Source organism: Dendrobates tinctorius, unplaced genomic scaffold (assembly GCF_039654945.1).
Source record: "Dendrobates tinctorius isolate UK_male_01 unplaced genomic scaffold, ASM3965494v1 ptg000254l, whole genome shotgun sequence".
Lineage (NCBI taxonomy): Eukaryota > Metazoa > Chordata > Amphibia > Anura > Dendrobatidae > Dendrobates > Dendrobates tinctorius.
The window spans coordinates 13692630-13711790 of record NW_027361921.1 but is presented as its reverse complement, the minus strand read 5'-3'; the positions used below and the strand labels follow the sequence as shown (position 1 = coordinate 13711790).

The window sequence follows — 19161 nt, the reverse complement described above, 5'->3', positions numbered from 1 at the left end:
ATCCAGGCCACCATACAGTACTCTCCTGAGGGTATTACCGTCACAAGTCCCCTCTCAGATAAACATTTGTGTAAGATTGCGGCAATGGTGTATATGACAAAAGCAGTGAAACTAACACCTGACACCAAAATGCCTGAGGATGAGGAAATGGGACAGGTGCCAGACACTTTTTGGGCAAAGGGAAAAACTGATGTGGGTCGGTTGTCCATCCCCCGGTCATGATTAAATTGAAAAAAGGAACCACTCCTCCTTGTTTAAAGCAACACCCCTTGAGCCTAGCCAAATCAATGGCCCTAAGCAGAGATATTTAAGAGTATGTTAAGGCAGAGGTTCTGGTGCAAAGATCTTCCCCCTGCAACACCCCTTTGTACCTCAGAAAAAAGGACCGAAGGGTTCCCCTGACACTTACAGGATGGTTCATGATTTAAGGGCTATTAATGATGTTACAGAAAGTGTGACCTCCATTGTCCCTAACCCACACACAATACTGTCACATATCCCAGCAACGGCAACATGTTTCACAGTCATTGATTTGGCAAATGCATTTTTCTCTGTACCCCTGCACCCTGTCAGTATCTTTTTTTCCTTTACTTATGAAGGTAAACAATATTGTTGGACAGTCCTCCCACAAGAAGATAAGAACTCCCCTACCATCTATTCAACAGCAATGGCAGGAGTCCTTGAGCAATGGCAACTGTTATGAGCTCATTTTCTGCTCCACCAGTTGAGAGTTCTCCTTCCGTTCTCACTCTGGTGGTGACAGGAGGTAGTGAGGTTGGTTTAATTGGTAGTGATCTGCCACCTGGTGAGGACGATAACGATTGGATCTCTGGAGTATCAGACTGGATATAAGACAGTCGACGCCCTATCCTGGTGCTGGTGATTCAGTCTGCTTCTCAGGTCTTGGACTCAGCTCTGTTCCAGTCTTCTCAAGTTAAGTTTGTTTTTGCTAATGTTCACACATGCTCTTGTTGGTCAATTCAGTTTGGTGTGTGGTCAGTAGGGTGACCGCAAAAAATCGATGTCGGAATTTTGTCCATCTGGACCCCACAAAACGATTCCCCTTTCCAGATATTGAGATAGCCAAAATTTGAGCTCGATCAAACGACGTTAACCCGTGCCGCTCGTCGCTCAAAGTTTGAAAAAATCCAAATTGAGGTATTTTAAGATTTAGGTATTTTGCATTGTCTGTTAGACTATAAAGAATGTGACAACATTGCAGAAATAGCCCTGACCAAATTTTCGAACCATTTGTGGTATTTGAATGCAGAGTTGGTGGGATTATCGTTTTTTGATCCCACCATTACAGATAATGAAAAGTTGTTAATGGCTAATAAATTGCTCAGTAGCACAGATGAACCATCAGAGCACGCTAGGGTTGTAAATCCAAAAGTTAGGAAAGAAAAATTAAAAGAGGTAGGAAGTAACCGACTTTAACGACCTTCTGACAAAAGATGAAGAACAAAAGCAATATGTCCTGCAAGTTGTAAGCAAATGCCGAGCATTATATGCTGACGTTTCAAAAACTACTTTAACAAAAGCTCTAGAATAGATTAGATAACTATGTAAAATTATCAACTCATGTAGGTTAGCGTGCTCTGATGGTTCATCTGTGCTACTGAGCAATTTATTAGCCATTAACAACTTTTCATTGTCTGTAATGGTGGGATCAAAAAACGATAATCCCACCAACTCTGTATTCAAATACCACAAATGGTTCGAAAATTTGGTCAGGGCTATTTCTGCAATGTTGTTGTCACATTCTTTATAGTCTAACAGACTATGCAAAATACCTAAATCTTAAAATACCTCAATTTGGATTTTTTCAAACTTTGAGCGACGAGCGGCACGGGTTAACGTCGTTTGATCGAGCTCAAATTTTGGCTCTCTCAATATCTGGAAAGGGGAATCGTTTTGTGGGGTCCAGACGAACAAGATTCTGACATTTTCCCCCCCCCATATGAGATCCAGTCACCCTAGTGGTCAGCCAGCCCGGCTGGGCTGTGCTGAATTTCCACTCTTATTTGCCAAATTGCCTTTTTTTTTGTCCCTTATTAGATTGGCCTCTTTTTGCTCTGTCTCAGAATATTTCAGAGTGCTGATATAGTTGTGTTGGACATTTTGTAGGGTTTTTTGGCAGACTGCAGATAGTGTCTTTCCTTTCCTGTCCTTTCTAGTTAGTCTGGCCCCACCGTTTGCTCAGCCTATTTTCCTGCCTTTGTTTGTGTTTTCATCTTTTTTCACCGTCAATACATGTGGGGGGGCTGTCTCTCCTTTGGGGTCTGCTCTGGGGCAGTTAGTTTTCCCCTTTTTACCTGCTTTAGGCTTATTTAGTTTCTCCAGTTGTGACGAGGCGTCTAGGACCACCGTAGGAACGCTCCACGACTGCTGCTAGTTGCGTGTTAGGATCAGGGGTCTGCAGTCTGCATAGTTACCAACCTCTTTGGTTTTCTGAGACTTAGCTTGTGTTGTTTTTTATTTCCTCCTCGGCTACCCGTTCATAACAGAATCACCAGCCATACCGCAGATTTTAGGGTACTCAAAAGCAGGTAGAAAAAAAAAGTGTCAGAATTTTTTTTATGTGCATTTTTTCCTTTTTCTCTCTGGGGCCGTAGGATTTTTTCCTTAATGGAGATTAAGCAATTGTCTGATCGTGTGGAGCAGCTCGCTGCTGAAGTGCAGGGAATTTCCGCCTATCTCGCTCAATCACATACTGTTGAACCCAAAATCCCCACTCCTGATGTGTTTTCTGGGGATCGGTCTAAATTTTAAGAATAACTGTAAATTATTTCTTGCCTTGAAGCCTAACTCATCGGGAAGCTCTGCGCAGCAGGTTAAAATTGTCATCGCCTTGCTGCGCGGCGATCCCCAGGATTGAGCGTTTTCTCTGACACCTGAAAATCCTATTCTGACTAATGAGGATGCATTTTTTCAGGCCTTGGGGTTGTTGTATTATGAACCTAATTCTGTTGATCAAGCTGAGAGAACCCTGTTGGCATTAAACCAGGGTCAGGATCCTGCAGAGTTACATTGTCAAAAATTCCAAAAGTGGGCGGTCCTTACTACATGGAATGATAGTGCATTGGCAGCCCTCTTTCGGAAAGGTTTATCAGAGACCGTAAAAGATGTTATGGTGGGATTTCCTGTTCCCTCTGGTCTGGATGGCTCTATGGCATTAGCCATTCAAGTTGATCGGCGTTTACGTGAACGTAGAAATACACGGGAGGCGCTGCCACCTTTTGAACAAATGTATGAACCTATGCAATGTGATGGGGTTTTGTCTAGAGCGCAACGTCGGGAGTTTAGAAGGTGTAATAAGCGGTGTTTCTTTCTGTGGAGACGCCTCTCATACTATTTCTGTCTGTCCTAAAGGAGAGAAACGTTTTGCACACACATTTGCTGTGGGCAGTATACAACCCAAGTTCCTTTTGGCAATTACTCTGATCTGCTCCTTGTCCACGTTTTCCATAAAGGCTTTTGTGGATTCAGGAGCAGCTCTGAATCTGATGGATTTGGACTTTGCTAAACGTTGTGGTTTGTCCACGACGCCTCTGCAGACGCCTATTCCTTTGAGGGGTATTGATGCCACTCCGTTGGCGGAGAATAAACCTCAGTTTTGGACCCAGGTGATAATGCGAGTTGCCCCTGACCACCAAGAAAATTGTAAATCTTTGGTGCTGCATAATTTGCATGACACTATTGTTCTGTGGTTCCCCTGGTTGCAAACTCATAACCCAGTTTTGGATTGGAAATCTGTGTCTGTGGTGAGTTGGGGTTGTCAGTGTGTTCTTACGGACGCTCCTGTTTTCTCCACCTCTCCTCAGTCTCATGATATTCCTGATTATCTGGCTGAATTCTTTGATGTATTTAGTGAGAGTAAGACTGCGTCTTTGCCCCCTCATAGGAGTTATGACTGTGCAATTGAGTTGATGCCTGGGTGTAAATTTCCCAAGGGTCGGCTTTTTAACGTATCTGTACCTGAACATGATGCTATGCAATCCTATATTAAGGAGTCGTTGGAGAAGGGTCATATTAGACCATCCTCGTCACTAGAGTTGAGCGACTTTGGTCGGATCGGGTTTCGTGAAACCCGAATGAAACAAAATAAGTTTCAGATGAAACTCGTCCGACTAGAGCAAAACAAAGTCGGAGTTTCGTCCGAAACCCGACCCCAATGCAAGTCAATGGGAAATAAGAGTCGGACGAAACTCCGACTTTGTTTTGCTCTAGTCGGACGAGTTTCATCTGAAACTTATTTTGTTTCATTCGGGTTTCACGAAACCCGATCCGACCAAAGTCGCTCAACTCTACTCGTCACCTTTAGGTGCTGAGTTTTTTTTGTGGCCAAGAAAGATGGTTCATTAAGACCGTGTATTGATTATCATTCCCTTAACAAGATAACTGTTAAATATCAGTACCCGTTACCTCTGATGTCTGATTTACTCTCCAGAGTTAAGAGTGCCTGCTGGTTTACTAAGCTTGACCTCAGGGGGGCGTATAATCTTATTCGCATCAAGCACGGGGATGAATGGAAGACGGCGTTTAATACTCCGGAGGGACATTTTGAGTACCTGGTGATGCCTTTTGGGCTCTCCAATGCCCCTTCTGTCTTCCAGTCCTTTATGAATGATATTTTCCGAGACTTTGTGGATAAGTTTTGATCATCTATCTGGATGATATTTTGATCTTTTCTAATGATTGGGATTCCCATGTGGAACAAGTCCGGACTGTGTTTCGGATTTTGAGGGAGAATTCCCTGTTTGTTAAGGGATCGAAATGCCTCTTTGGTGTACAGATGATTTCATTTTTGGGATTTATCTTATCTCCATCGACTATTGAAATGGATCTGGCCAAGGTACAGGCCATTTATGATTGGGTTCAACCTACTTCTTTGAAGGCTCTTCTGAAGTTTTTGGGTTTTGCTAATTTCTATCGTAAATTTATAGGTAATTTTTCTACTATTGTCAAACCACTGACTGATCTGACCAAGAAGGGAGCTGATGTGCTGAATTGGTCTCCTGAGGCTGTGTCAGCATTTCAGGAGCTTTAGCGGAGGTTTACTTCAGCTCCAGTTTTACGGCAACCTGATGTCTCACTTCCATTTCAAGTGGAGGTAGACGCTTCTGAGATTGGTGTAGGAGCGGTTTTGTCCCAAAAAGACCCTGTGACTAAGATGAATCCCTGTGCCTTCTTTTCTCGAAAGTTCTCCCCATCTGAACGCAACTATGACGTAGAGAATCGGGAATTGTTGGCCATGAAATGGGCATTTGAGGAGTGGAGACATTGGTTGGAGGGAGCTAGACATCAATTTGTGGTCCTCACTGATCACAAGAATCTGACTTATCTGGAGTCGGCTAAACGCTTGAATCCTAGACAGGCAAGATGGGCCTTGTTTTTCACGCGTATAATTTTGTGGTCTCTTATCTTCCGGGCACTAAGAATGTTAAGGCAGACGCCCTTTCTAGGAGTTTCTTTGCTGATTCTCTTAATGTGACCGAGCCTACTACTACCCTAGGTGAGGGGGTAGTTCTTTCTGCCATTTTGCCCGATTTGAGACGCGCCGTGGAGGAATTTCAGGAGGATAAACCTGAGCGTTGCCCTATGGGAAGATTGTATGTTTCGGACCAGTGGAGAAAGAGAGTGATGTCTGAAGTCCATTGCTCCGCATTGGCTGGTCATCCAGGTATTTTTGGTACCAGAGATTTGGTGAGTCGGTCGTTTTGGTGGCCTGCCTTATCTCGTGATGTCAGGAATTATGCACAGTCCTGTGGGACTTGTTCTCGGTCTAAACCCTGTTCTCGTTCTAGTGGGTTGCTGATGCCCCTGCCGGTGCCCAAAAGGACATGAACCCATATCTCAATGGATTTTATTTCTGATCTTCCTGTCTCTCAGAGAATGACTTATCTGGGTGATTTGTGATAGATTTTCGAAGATGGTCCATCTTGTACCACTCCCAAAGTTGCCATCTTCCGCTGAGTTGGTACCCTTGTTTTTACAACAGGTGGTTCATATACACGGGATTCCTGAGAACATGGTGTCCGATAGAGGGGTCCAGTTTGTTTTCAGATTTTGGAAAGCCTTTTGTTCCAATCTGGGAATTCAGTTATCCTTCTCCTCCGCGTTTCATCCCCAGACCAATGGGCAGACAGAGAGCAAACCAGACCTTGGAGTCTTATTTAAGATGTTTTATATCTGCTGATCAAGATGATTGGGTCTCATTTTTGCCCTTGGCCGATTTTGCGCTGAACAATAGAGCTAGTTCTGCCACCTTGATGTCACCCTTTTTCTGTAATTTTGGGTTTCATCCTCGATTCTCTTCAGGGCAAGTGGAATCTTCGTCCTGCCCAGGTGTGGAGGTTTGTTGAGCCAGTAGTTCCTGTGGCAGCACCTCCTGACCCTGTGATGGTTAAAGGCAATATGGAATATGAGGTAGAGAAAATATTGGATTCTCATTTGGTTAGACGGAGACTCCAGTATTTGGTCAAAGGGAAGGGTTATGGCCAGGAGGATAATTCTTGGGTCTCTGCCTCTGATATTCATGCCAATTGGTTCGTGCTTTTCACCGGGCCCATCTTGATCGGCCTGGTGGCATGGATGAGGGTTCGGTGACCCCTCCTCGAGGGGGGGTACTGTTATGAGCTCATTTTCTGCTCCACCAGTTGAGAGTTCCCCTTCCGTTCTCCCTCTGGTGGTGACAGGAGGTAGTGAGGTTGGTTTAAGTGGTAGTGATCTGCCACCTGGTGAGAAAGATAATGATTGGATCTCTGGAGTATCAGACTGGATATAAGACAGCCGATGCCCTATCCTGGTGCTGGTGATTCAGTCTGCTTCTCAGGTCTAGGACTCAGCTCTGTTCCAGTCTTCTCAAGATAAGTTTGTTTTTTGCTAATGTTCACACTTGCTCTTGTTGGTCTTTTCAGTTTTTTATGTGGTCAGCCAGCCCGGCTGGGCTGAATTTCCACTCTTATTTGCCAAATAGCCTTTTTTTTGTCCCTTATTAGATTGGCCTCTTTTTGCTCTGTCTCAGAATATTTCAGAGTGCTGATATAGTGGGAGAAGTCTAGTGACTTCAGGGTTAATTTTGCTATCAGTTGTGTTGGACATTTTGTAGGGTTTTTTTGGCAGACTGTAGACAGTGTCTTTCCTTTCCTGTCCTTTCTAGTTAGTTTGGCCCTATCGTTTGCTCAGCCTATTTTCCTGCCTTTGTTTGTGTTTTCATCTTTTTTCAGTCAATACATGTGGGGGGCTGTCTCTCCTTTGGGGTTTGCTCTGGGGCAGTTAGTTTTCCTCTTTTCCTGCTTTAGGCTTATTTAGTTCTCCGGTTGTGACGAGGCGTCTAGGACCACCGTAGGAACGCTCCACGACTGCTGCTAGTTGCGTGTTAGGATCAGGGGTCTGCAGTCTGCATAGTTACCAACCTCTTTGGTTTTCTGAGACTTAGCTTGTGTTTTTTTATTTCCTCCTCGGCTACCAGTTCACAACACTTGACTGCTTTCTTCCCTACTCAGCTGTGTGTAGCCTTGTGTCTACTTCTTCTGCTCTCCGCTCCGCACCTTGCGGCTGTTCTGCTCCGCACCCGGGCGGCTCTGCTCTGATCTTTACTCCGTACCTTGTGTTTCTGCTCCGTACCTTGTTTCTGCTCGCTCCCGTTCAGCACCTTGCGGTTAGATCCGCTCCCGTTCTGCAACATGCGGTTCTGCTCCGCTCCCGTTCCACAACTTGCGGTTAGATCCGCTCCCGTTCCGCAACTTGCGGTTAGATCCGCTCCCGTTCCGCAACTTGCGGTTCTGCTCTGCTCCCGTTCCATGGGTCGTAGTCCTAGTCGGAACTGGTTCCTAACACTTCCTATCCCTCCAGTCTGAACTGTTAACTGCCTGTTCTTTTCAAATACTCGTACCTGCCTGTGTTCCTGCCCTACCTGTTACGGTTCCGGTCCCTCCAGCCTGAACTGGTTCCTACCAGTCCCTTATCCTACCAGTGCCCGCCTGCCTGAGTGTCAAGTGAGAGAAGGCAGGTGATACCAGAGTGCCCAGTGCCAGAAGGAAGGTGATGCCAGCATGTGCCCAGTGCTAGTAGGCAGGGGATGCCAGAGTGCCCAGTGCTAGTAGGCAGGGGATACCAGAGTGCCAGCGGTGTCTGCCTGCCATAGTGTCAGCCGTGCCCACCTGAGTACCAGTCGTGCCCGGCTGTACTTGCCAGCACTTGTTACTAGCGTTCCGTCCCTCGGTGGGATCAGCAGCCACAGCCAAACACCACCCTGGATTGGTACCTGGCAGCTACATTCCGCACAAGTCTAATCTCACCATCAGAGGCTCTAGTGAACACCAAGGTAGCTGCTTAGTTACGCCCCTCCAGGGTAGTCTGGTTTGTGGCACAGTGGGGCCATGATCCGCGCTCATGCCATCCAGTCTGGGCGAGAACGTTACACAATGTTATTTTCTGTTTTAAATTTTTAGATTATGTCTCTCAAAGTTGAAGTGTAACTACAATTGAAATTACAGACCTCTCCATTAGAGGAAACTTCCTCACACATCAACTGCACTAATATTTGCTGATTGGAATTCTGACATGTTATGAATGCTTAAAGGGATATTCCCATCTCCAATATCCTAGCCAAATATCTAGTAGGTATAATATTAGCAAATACCTCCAATTAGAAATGCAGTATAGTTCTTCTCACTATGTTGCTCATTCGTTGTGCAGGGCACTGCAGTAGCTTAAGTATCCATGCGTACGACCACTAAAAGTTGTATATTACTGACACTATATTAGTGGTTTAAGCATGGATACCTAAGCTGCTGCAATGCTCTGCACATGGGGTAAGTGACATAAATGAATCAGAAGAACTATACAAAATTTCTAATTGAAGACATTTGCTATTATTACCCCTACTACATATTGGGATAGGACCTTGGAGACGGGAATACTCCTTTAAGGCCCCAATACACATCAGATTAATGTTGTATTAATCTGCCGATATTAGACAACTGATTTTCAGTGGAGATGTGGATCAAACAAGTCTAATTTTAGACAGCTGTTCACTTTGTTCTCCCAGAGAATAGCCAGGTCATTAACCACTTGCTGGATTGGAGACCTGTGAATCTCCTTACCTCTCAGAATTCCCAACACTTCTGTTGATTAGTCGGGCTGGCACCACATCTTTTGCGCACAGCTAAGCAGTAGAAGAGCTGAGAATACCGAAGGTAAGGAGATGTTAATCCCCTCCAAAGAGCTCACATAACACATACACGTGTCCTCAGTCTATGTATGGACGGTACCTGTAGTGACTGACTTTCTGAGACAGGCATAGTTTTAGCAAGTGCCAACATTTCCTTTATCTGGTAAAAAGCATAAGCAAGAGTGACCCAAGGAGAAGAGCTAATCCCCCAGGCCGGTCTGTTGACATCCTCTTGTTCCTCCTGGTGCCTTGTCTTTTTAGGTGGCAGTTTTGCTTGAATAGTGGGCATGATGTTCTCCGAGTGTTGTGGTACAAGATCAATAGTTGCTATAGGAACCGGACTGGAGGGAACAGGAATTCTTTCCGCCAGCATAGATGCATCTGCAGAAAGAGCATTATGTGAGTAACATCAGAAAACACCTCTGGAACATAAGTCAGATAATATAAGAAATGGTTGGAAAAGATCACATTCCCTCTAGTTATTGGCAGAAAGGTGCCTGAGACAGTAAATGCAAAGCACAAGGAAATCTACAGTGGTTCATCGACAATGGAGCACGAGAAGGCAAATTCTGTAATACACAAACAGCCAGATGGAGATTTTCCTCCTGTACAGCACTGGATGGCATCAGTGACTAAAGCAAGAGAAGTCTTGCCACCGAATATGGCCAACAAAGGTGCAAGATAGAGCACACTGACTTCGTATGCATCATTATAGTCAATGGCCCATCGGCACAGCACCCAGGGGTTCGGACGTAAGCCCCGACAGAGCCATTGAATGTAGTGACAAATGCTATGTGAAACAAGCCTTACTCAAACTATTTCCAAGGGGGAATTTAAGCTAGCGAGACAAAGCATGGCTGCTGAACAATGACTGATGCTCTGCACATGTTGGCATTTATAGATACAGCATAAAATTATTAAAGTCACCCTGCAACCCAAAGCAAGCCTTGTACCATCCATATCAGGTCTACAGAGGTGTCCTCTCTCATCTGTTTCTTGGTCTGACATATGCCAAGATGTACGATGCAAGATGACCAATATTGAGAGAAAAAGTAACAACTGTGGAGAACTTTGGTGTAGAAGCATACATGTATGTATTAAAATTGCGCAAGAAAAATGTACACCCACCAGAAAAACGCTTTACTTTTAATAACAGTGAAAATAACGTCTTTCAAGAGAATCAGAGCAATTAGAGTAATGACACTCAGCTCAAACTGGGATGTGAGTTTGGGCCAAATGTTATTTTACTGTGATCTGATTCTCTGGCATGAAAGCATTGTATCACAGGTGCAGAAAAGACGGAGAACTGTCACGGGCGTGGTTTGTGGAACCAGTGTGCCATGGACTGTGGAGAGCCTGGAGGGGCATGACTAAGCGATCACCTGACTGTTCACTAGAGCCTCTGATGGGGAGGTTAGACTTGGCTCCCGATGAACCCCAGGTGCCACTCCAGGACAGACCAACAGTCACGCAGCAGCTGGACACAGAAGGACAGACTGGATGGAGCAACAGGCAGAGCTTGTATCAGAGTGCAGCAGACAGAGTTCGTGTCAGAATGCAGCAGGCAGTATTTGCATCTGAGTTCAGCAAGGACTGGGATGCAACCGTAAAAAAACTTGGACTGCTAAACAGGAAGGTTGCTTAAGCACCTCCCCGGTGGGTGGAAGCAATATATACATAATGTCCCACAGCTATTGGCTCGGGAGGAAATAGCAAGGGCACCAGCTGGCCCTTTAAGAGGGTGGGAGGGCACGTACGCATGCCCTAGCTTGCAGAGAATGGGGAAGGGAAGAACTGACTGCAGCACGGGTGAGTGAAGAGACACGCAGGAGACCCTGCCTGTCAGAGCAGGACTCCGGCTTGGTGCTAACAAGAACCTATAGCTACAGTACAATGTTTTACACGCACCCATAGACTTATATTGGTGCGCGTGATGCGATTTGCAGAGCCACTCATGCATGCTGCGAACTTTTCCTCATGCTGTATCTGCATGAGAAAAAACGCTGATCAGCACAGCCCCACAATATAACATTGGGCCGAGGGCTATCCGATAAAACATTGCATAGCACTCGCCCAACTTACACGCGCAGGTGAGCGAGTTCTAAAGAACATTTTGAAGAAACAGTTTGCAGCCTACCTTTTTCCTTCTGAGGAACTGCTATCCACTGGATCAAAGCAAAGAGAAGGAGAATGACCAAAGAAGCCATACCAATCCCCCTGAATGTTTCTGCAGCACCTGGAATGGCAAAACACACTTTGTAGATATCATGAAGGATCATGCAGAAAGGTGAACGGGGTTTGTTGGGCACCATGGGTAACCTCATTCTTGCTTCTATTATAAATGAAACAGGTGAAAAGAGTCTGAGCGTGTAATATTTCTTAATCCAATTATTACAATGAAGATTAAAAGGAATCTGTTAACAGGGTTTTTTTCTCTATATCACTTACTGGGCACTTACGTGCTGTAGTTTTGATATCAAAGTTTTATCTGCTGCAGATCTATCAGGTTTTTATTTGGTTTTTAATGCCGAGCTGTGTATAAACCCCTCCACTTTACTGATAGACTGCTTTCTGTGTACACTGTCCATAGGCAGAAAACTGCCAATCAGTGATGTTAGTGGACTTATTTGAGGATCATGATAATCTCCATCTGATAAAACTGTGATTTTATCAAAACTACAGCATTCAGCTCAGTAAGTGACACATCGCTGGAATCAGGTTCTGTGGAGACACAGCATTGCATCTTAATTAACCAAATGACTATTTTTAGCAAACCTAGAAGAATAGACTGCATCTGTATGTTGACTTTTGAATTTATGTGTTGGTCAAGAAAACAGCCTTTTGCTTGTGTAAGCCCGTAACATTGACATTTCATATAACATATTGTGCTCTTATCCTTGATGACGCCTTGCTCCATAGAGATGTTCAGAGAAGCCAGGTTGTGACCTTCAGGTCAACTGGCCTTGTACCTCAATGGACTGTCATCTTCCTAAGCTTGTCGTTACCTCCTCCTGTCGTGCATGCCATAGGTGGGGTAGTCGACCCTGAGAGCTCTGAAGTAACAGCTGCCATTATCCCCACGAGTTCTCGGAAGGGTAATTGTTATGAATGGGTCACCGAGGAGGAAAACAAGACCAAGCCAAGTCACAGAAAACCAGAGAGGTTGGTAGCTACGCGGATTGCAGACCCCTGATCCTAACCACACAACTAACAGCAGCCGTGGAGCGTACCTACGAAGATTCTAGACGCCTCGTCACAGCCGGAGAACTAAATAAGCCTAAAGCAAGAAAAGGGGAAATCTAAAACTGCCCCTGAGCAGATCCCAAAGGAATAGACAGCCCCCACACATGTATTGACGGTGAGACAAGATGAAAACACGAACACAGGTAGGAAAATAGGCTGAGCAAACGATGGGGCCCACACTAGCTAGAAAGGAAAGGAAAGATACTGTCTGCAATCACGCCAAAAAACCCTGTAAAAATGTCCAACACTTCAGATAGCAAAAAATACCCTGAAGTCACTAGACTTCTCCCACTATATCAGCACTCTGGCATATTCTGAGAACAGAGCAAAAAGAGGCCAATCTAATAAGGGACAAAAAGCAAACTGGCACATACAGTGACATAAGAGTGGAAATTCAGCACAGCCCCAGCCGGGGCTGGCTGACCACACAAAAAACTGAATAGACCAAACCAAATCAAATTTGAACATTAGCAAAGACAACTTAGCTTGAGAAGGCAGGAACTGAGCTGGAAACTAAGACCTCAGGAGGCAGGAAAAAATCACCAGCATGGGAATAGGGAGTCGGCTGTCTTAAATCCAGTCTGAGACTCCAGATGTTCAATCCTCTTCCTCATTATCAGGTGACAGGTCTTTGTTAATTATATCAGCTTCACTACCTCCTGTCACCACCAGAGGGAGCCCGGAAAGAGAACTCACAACTGCTCTGTCTGCACAACCAGCTCCCTCACCAGAAACAGACCCAAAAATGAGTTCACAACAGGTAATACTCTGTAATGTGTATCATCTTGGGGTATTTTGCTGGGATTGTTCTATGTTTTATCTGCCTGTTTTGTGGTTCAATAAAGCATTGGCACGCTGTTTTACCCTCACCCTGTGTTGTCTGAGTAGTGTCATGCCCAGGTTAAAGAGAGCTGGCGTTCGGTGGGACGATCCCTGATGCATGCGGTTTCGGCAAGTGGACCGGGGCACACCGATGACCCCCCGTGTCTCCACAGGTTCTATCTCTGCCTTATGCTGCTCTCATATGGCAAAAACCTGGTGGCAAAGTTCCTTTTTAGTTACATATTTAATACGGTTAAAAAAAAGGCACATGTCCATCAATTTTAACCATGGGATGAGAATTGATAAAGGCAAGGGGTATATCTACAACCACAATGCATGATCCAGTCCGCCCCAAAATAGCTAGCTTTTCCCTCCTGATTATAATTGACAATCCACTGAACCCAATACATTTTTGGCATGACCATTGAAAGTTGAAAAATTGTCAGTGGAATTGTATGTGGAATGGGTGGTTTTCAGCTATAAGTGTCATGAAAGTGCCATTGTATGATGAAAAAATTATAACATTGAGACTCAGTAACTTGATGGCTCAAGGCACTGGCTTTGTATATACAAATGCCTAGCTTCGAGACGGTATTTACAGTGAAATGAACAGTCTATATTTTTAAAGTTAGGTTAATTTTAAGATTGAGAGATATAATATCAAAAATAAAATCCAGAAAATCACAGTGTATAAATATCAATTTGCATTTTGTAGTGTGAAATAAATATTTGATCCCCTACCAACCATTAAGAGTTCCGGCTCCTAGAGACCAGTTAGATGCTCCTAATCAACTCGTTACCTGCATTAAAGACAACTGTCTTACATAGTCACCTTTATAAAAGACTCCTGTCCACAGACTCAGTCAGACTCTAGCCTCTCCAACATGGGCAAGACCAAAGAGCTTTCTAAGGCTAGTTTCACACTAGTGTTTCCAGGAGCTGCGGAGGGATGCGCACGGCCGCCGTGAAGCTCCGCCCACGGCCATACCTCCTCCGGTCAGCTTCACCTATGGGTGCATGACACTGCCTGCGACCTGCGTACTCTATCTTTAGCATTGGGTACGCAGGCCATGCGCAGGTTTGCATTTGCCGGCGCATGTGTCCTTTTGACGGAGCACTGACCTGCGCCAAACTAACGTGTTGCATTTTGGTGCGATCGGCGCACCGTCAAAAGGATGCATGCGCCGGCAAACGCATACCTGCGCACGGCCTGCGTACCCAATGCTAAAGATAGTGTACGCAGGGCGCATGCAGAATCATGCGCACATAGGCAGAGCTGACTGGAGGAGGTGCGGTCGTGGGCGGAGCTTCACGGCGGCCGTGCACATCCCTCCGCAGCGCCAGGAAACGCTAGTGTGAAACTAGCCTAAGGATGTCAGGGATAAGATCATACACCTGCACAAAGCTAGAATGGGCTAAAAAACCATAAGTAAGATGCTGGGTGAGAATGAGACAACTTGATGCAATAGTAAGAAAATGGAAGAAATACAAAATGACTGTCAATCAACATCGATCTGGGGCACTATGCAAAATCTCACCTTGTTGGCTATACTTGATCAAGAGAAAGGTGAGAGATGATTATTATTATTGTTTATATAGCACCATTGATTCCATGGTGCTGTACATGAGAAGGGGTAACATACAAAGTACAGATATCACTTACAGCAAACAAACTAACAATCACAGACTGATATAGAGGGGATAGAGGACCCTGCCCTTTCGGGCTTACATTATACAGGATGGTGGGGAAGGAGACAGTAGGTTGGGGGGTTGCAGCAGCTCCAGTGATGGTGAGGCGGTAGCTCCAGTAGTGGTGAGGAGACAGCAGGGATCATTGCAGGCTGTAAGCTTTCCTGAAGAGATGGGTTTTCAGGTTCCGTCTGAAGGATCCGATTGTGATTGATTGTCTGACGTGTTGGGGAAAAGAATTCCAAAGGATGGGGGCTATTCGGGAGAAGTCTTGGAGGCGGTTGGGTGAGGAGAGAATAAGTGTGGAGGAGAGAAGGAGTTCTTGGGATGACCGGAGTTTATGTAAGGGAAGGTATCGGGAGATTAGCTCAGAGACATATGGGGGAGACAGGTTATAGATGGCCTTGTATTAGTAATTTGAATTGGATACGCTGAGGGAATGGGAGCCAGTGAAGAGATTTGCAGAGGGGTTAAGCGGAGGAGTAGCAAGGAGAGAGATGAATTAATCGGGCGGCAGAGTTAAGGATGGACTGGAGAGGTGCGAGGGTGTTAGCAGGGAGGCCACAGAAAAGGATGTTGCAATAGTCGAGGCGGGAGATGATGAGGGCATGTACAAGTATTTTAGTAGAATGAAGGTTAAGGAATGGACGGATTCTGGAAATATTTTTGAGCTGGAGGGGACAGGAGGTGGTGAGAGCTTGGATGTGCGGTTTGAAGGACAGGGCAGAGTCAAGGGTTACTCCGAGGCAGCGGACCTCTGGTATGGGGGAAAGCGTGATGTCGTCAATTGTTATAGATAAGTCGGGTAAGGAAGATCTGTGAGATGGGGGAAAGATGATCAGTTCAGATTTGTCTACATTGAGTTTGAGGAAGCGAGAGGAGAAGGAGGAGGATATGGCTGATAGACACTCCAGGATTCTGGACAGCAGAGAGGTAGATCTGAGTATCATCGGCATAAAGGTGGCACTGGAATCCATGGGACTTTATGAGTTGCCCCAGGCCAAGTGTATAGATTGAGAAGAGTAGGGGTCCTAGAACAGAGCCAACACAGAGAGGGTGGGATGAGGAGGTAGTGTGGGAGTGGGAGACGCTGAATGTGCGGTTGGAAAGGTATAAGGAGAGGTCTTTGATGCCAAAGGAGGAGAGGATCTGTAGTAGGAGGCAGCGGTCAACTGTGTTGAAAGCAGAGGACATGTCTAGAAGGAGGAGTATAGAGTATTGTCCGTTAGCTTTGGCTGTAAGTAGGTCGTTGGTAATTTTGGTCAGGGCTGTCTCAGTGGAATGATGGGGATGGAAACCAGATTGTAGATTGTCAAAGAGCAAGTTAGATGAGAGGTGGGAGGAAAGGTCAGCGTGGACATGCTGTTCAAGGAGTTTAGAAGTGAATGGGAGCGGCGATATTGGGCGATAGCTGGACACGGCTGTTGGGTTGAGAGTTGGCTTTTTAAGGATAGGCGTGATTGTGGCATGTTTGAAAGCAGGAGGGAAGGTACCGTACGTAAGTGATAGGTTGAAGAGGTGGGTTAGGGATGGGATAAGAGTGGTGGCGAGGTTGGGGAGGAGGTGGGATGGGATGGGGTCGAGTGCACAAGTGTTGGTGTGATTTGGAGAGAAGATGAGCAAGCTCCCCTTCAGTGATGTTGGATAAGGAGGTTATGGAGTTTGGGCATTGGTATAGTATACAAAGGGGTTGTGGTGGTTGAATAATAAAGACTTGCCGTGTTTGGTCTATCTTGTTTTTGAAGTGCGCGGCGAAGTCCTCAGCAGAGATTAGGGAAGTTGGAGGGGGCAGTGGTGGACAGAGGAGGGAGTTTAAAGTATTGAACAACTGTTTGAGGTTGTGGGATAAAGAAGATACAAGGGATGTAAAGTAGGCCTGTTTAGTAGAGGTGAGGGCAGATTTGAATGCAAGTGTTGCTTGTTTGAGTGCTGTGAAGTCGTCTTGGGAATACGTTTTTTTTCAGCGCCTTTCAGCAATTCTGGATGCTGGCCGAAGCTTTTTAGTGGTGTTATTGTGCCAGGGTTGTCTATTGATTCGTTGCACTCTGATATGCATGACAGGGGCGACCGAGTCGATGGCTGATGCAAGAGTGGCATTGTAGAAACTAGTGGCAGTGTCTGTGTTGTGGAGTGAAGATATGGAGGACAGTGGTAGGATAGAGTCAGAGAGCATGTGAGTGTCTAGATGTGCAAGGTTTCTGCGGGGGTGCGCATGTTGCTGGACTGGACATGGGTGACAGGTGAGGACGACAGGAATGAGAGAGTAGATGGTGGTCAGATAGAGGGAGAGCGGAGGTTGTGAAGTTAGATAGGGAGCAGAGACGGGTGAAGACCAGGTGTTTAATGTGTGTCCGTCTGTGTAGGTGGCTGAGGAGGACCACTGAGTAAGTCCAAAAGATGAAGTGAGTGACTGGTGGGTGTCAATGGGGATGTTGAAGTCACCCATGATGATGGTGGGAATGTCAGCAGAGAGAAAGTGAAGGAGCCAGGTAGAGAATTGGTCAATGAAGGCAGTGGTTGGGCCTGGAGGTCGTTATATGACAGCCAATTGGAGATTGTAGGGAGAGTAGATGCGGACAGAGTGGACTTCAAAAGAGGGAAGGACAAGGGAGGGAAGAGGTGGGATTGGGTTGAAGGTGCAATAGGAAGAAAGAAGGCCCACTTCTCTACTATGCCTGTTACCAGGGCGAGGAGTGTGGGTGAAGTGGAGGCCGCCATAGCATAGCGCAGCAGGGGTGGCGGTGTCATAGGGTGTCAGCCATGTTTCAGTGAGGCCAAGTAAAGAAAAATTGCGGGAAGTAAAGAGGTCAAGAATCACATGGAGTTTATTGCAGATTGAGCGGGCATTCCAGAGTGATCCCGAGAGAGGGAGCAGGGTGGTGGGCATCAGAGGCACGGATTTGAGAAAGATTTTGGGTGTTTGTGTTGGTTTGGGAATGATAGAAGGGGGTAATAAAGGGAGGTATGAGCTGTGGGGGTCCAGGGTTGGGAGATATGTCGCCAGCAGTGAGAAGCAGAGAGGCAGAGCAGATTGAAGGAGGAGAGTGGGTGATTACTTTTGTGTGTTATTAGGAGAGATCTGAGGTTGAGGAGGAGGTCAGCGGATGAAGTCAGGTAGGGGGGCAAGAGGAAAGGAGAGAGTATTACTTGGTTAGAAGGTGCTGGGGTCTGTGGATAGCGAAGGAGAGTCAGGAGTAATGGAGGCAAAACCATTAGAGCATATGTTAGCACGGTAAGAATAAGTGTGGAACTAACAAAGAAATTTTGTATATTTTAACAGAGGTTAGGCGTCTTCTGGTCACTTCAGGCTCATGTCTGACATATGTCTGATGTTATCCTTAAAAAAGACATCCTTGCAAAAGACAGCCCAAGGTGTAGACAGCCCTGTGCCTCTGAATTTATGGCAACTTAGCACATGAAAAGGCCCAGGTTTGATCAGAAGGGAGGAGCAGCAGGAAGGCTGGACACAGACACAGGAGATGATTAATTAGAAGTCAGAGAAGAAAATGCAAAAGGAGATTGATTCACATGGACAGATAAGGCCAAATTGTGTGTTAGAATCAAGGAAATAAGGTGAGAAAGGAGTCAGCAGACATACCAGTAATAGAGAGATACAGCGTGATTGGGATCAGGAAAGATGGGTTATGGTATTGCAGCAGTCAGCAGACATACCAGTAATAGAGAGCTACAGGGTGATTGGGATCAGGAAAGATGGGTTATGGTATGGCAGCAGTCAGCGGACATACTAATAATAGAGAGATACAGGGTGATTGGGATCAGGAAAGAGAGATCAGCCTAAAACTACAAGGGTGGAACTTGTTTATGATCTCAAGGCAGCTGGGAACACAGTCACCAAGAAAACCATTGGTAACATATTACACCATAGAGGTTTAAAAAACTGCAGTGCCCGCAAGGTCCCCCTGCTCAAGAAGGCACAATGCAGGCCCGTCTGAAGTTCGCCAATGAACACCTGGATAATTCCATAAGTGATTGGGAGAAAGTGCTGTGGTCAGATGAGACAAAAAAATTGAGCTCTTTGGCATTAACTCAACTCGCCATGTTTGGAAGAAGAGAAATGCTGCATATGACCCAAAGAACACCATCCCCACTGTCAAGTATGGAGGTGCAAACATTATGTTTTGTGGGTGTTTCTCTGCATCAATGGGAGAATGGATGGAGGCATGTACCGTAAAATCCTGAGTGACAACCTCCTTCCATCCGTCAGGACA

The 19161-nt window shown here is 45.7% G+C and overlaps 1 protein-coding gene across 2 annotated transcripts in view; it reads right to left on the bottom strand.

Moving 5' to 3' along the window:
* MFSD6 (major facilitator superfamily domain containing 6) overlaps positions 1-19161 on the bottom strand; it is a 171049-nt gene that overhangs the window by 17272 nt on the left and 134616 nt on the right. For both annotated transcript variants that reach the window (XM_073558190.1, XM_073558189.1), the window contains exons 5-6: positions 11316-11414; positions 9279-9559 (exon numbers count right to left, since the gene is read on the bottom strand). In XM_073558190.1, the coding sequence (XP_073414291.1) occupies positions 9279-9559; positions 11316-11414 (380 nt within the window). The remainder of the gene's footprint in view (positions 1-9278; positions 9560-11315; positions 11415-19161) is intronic.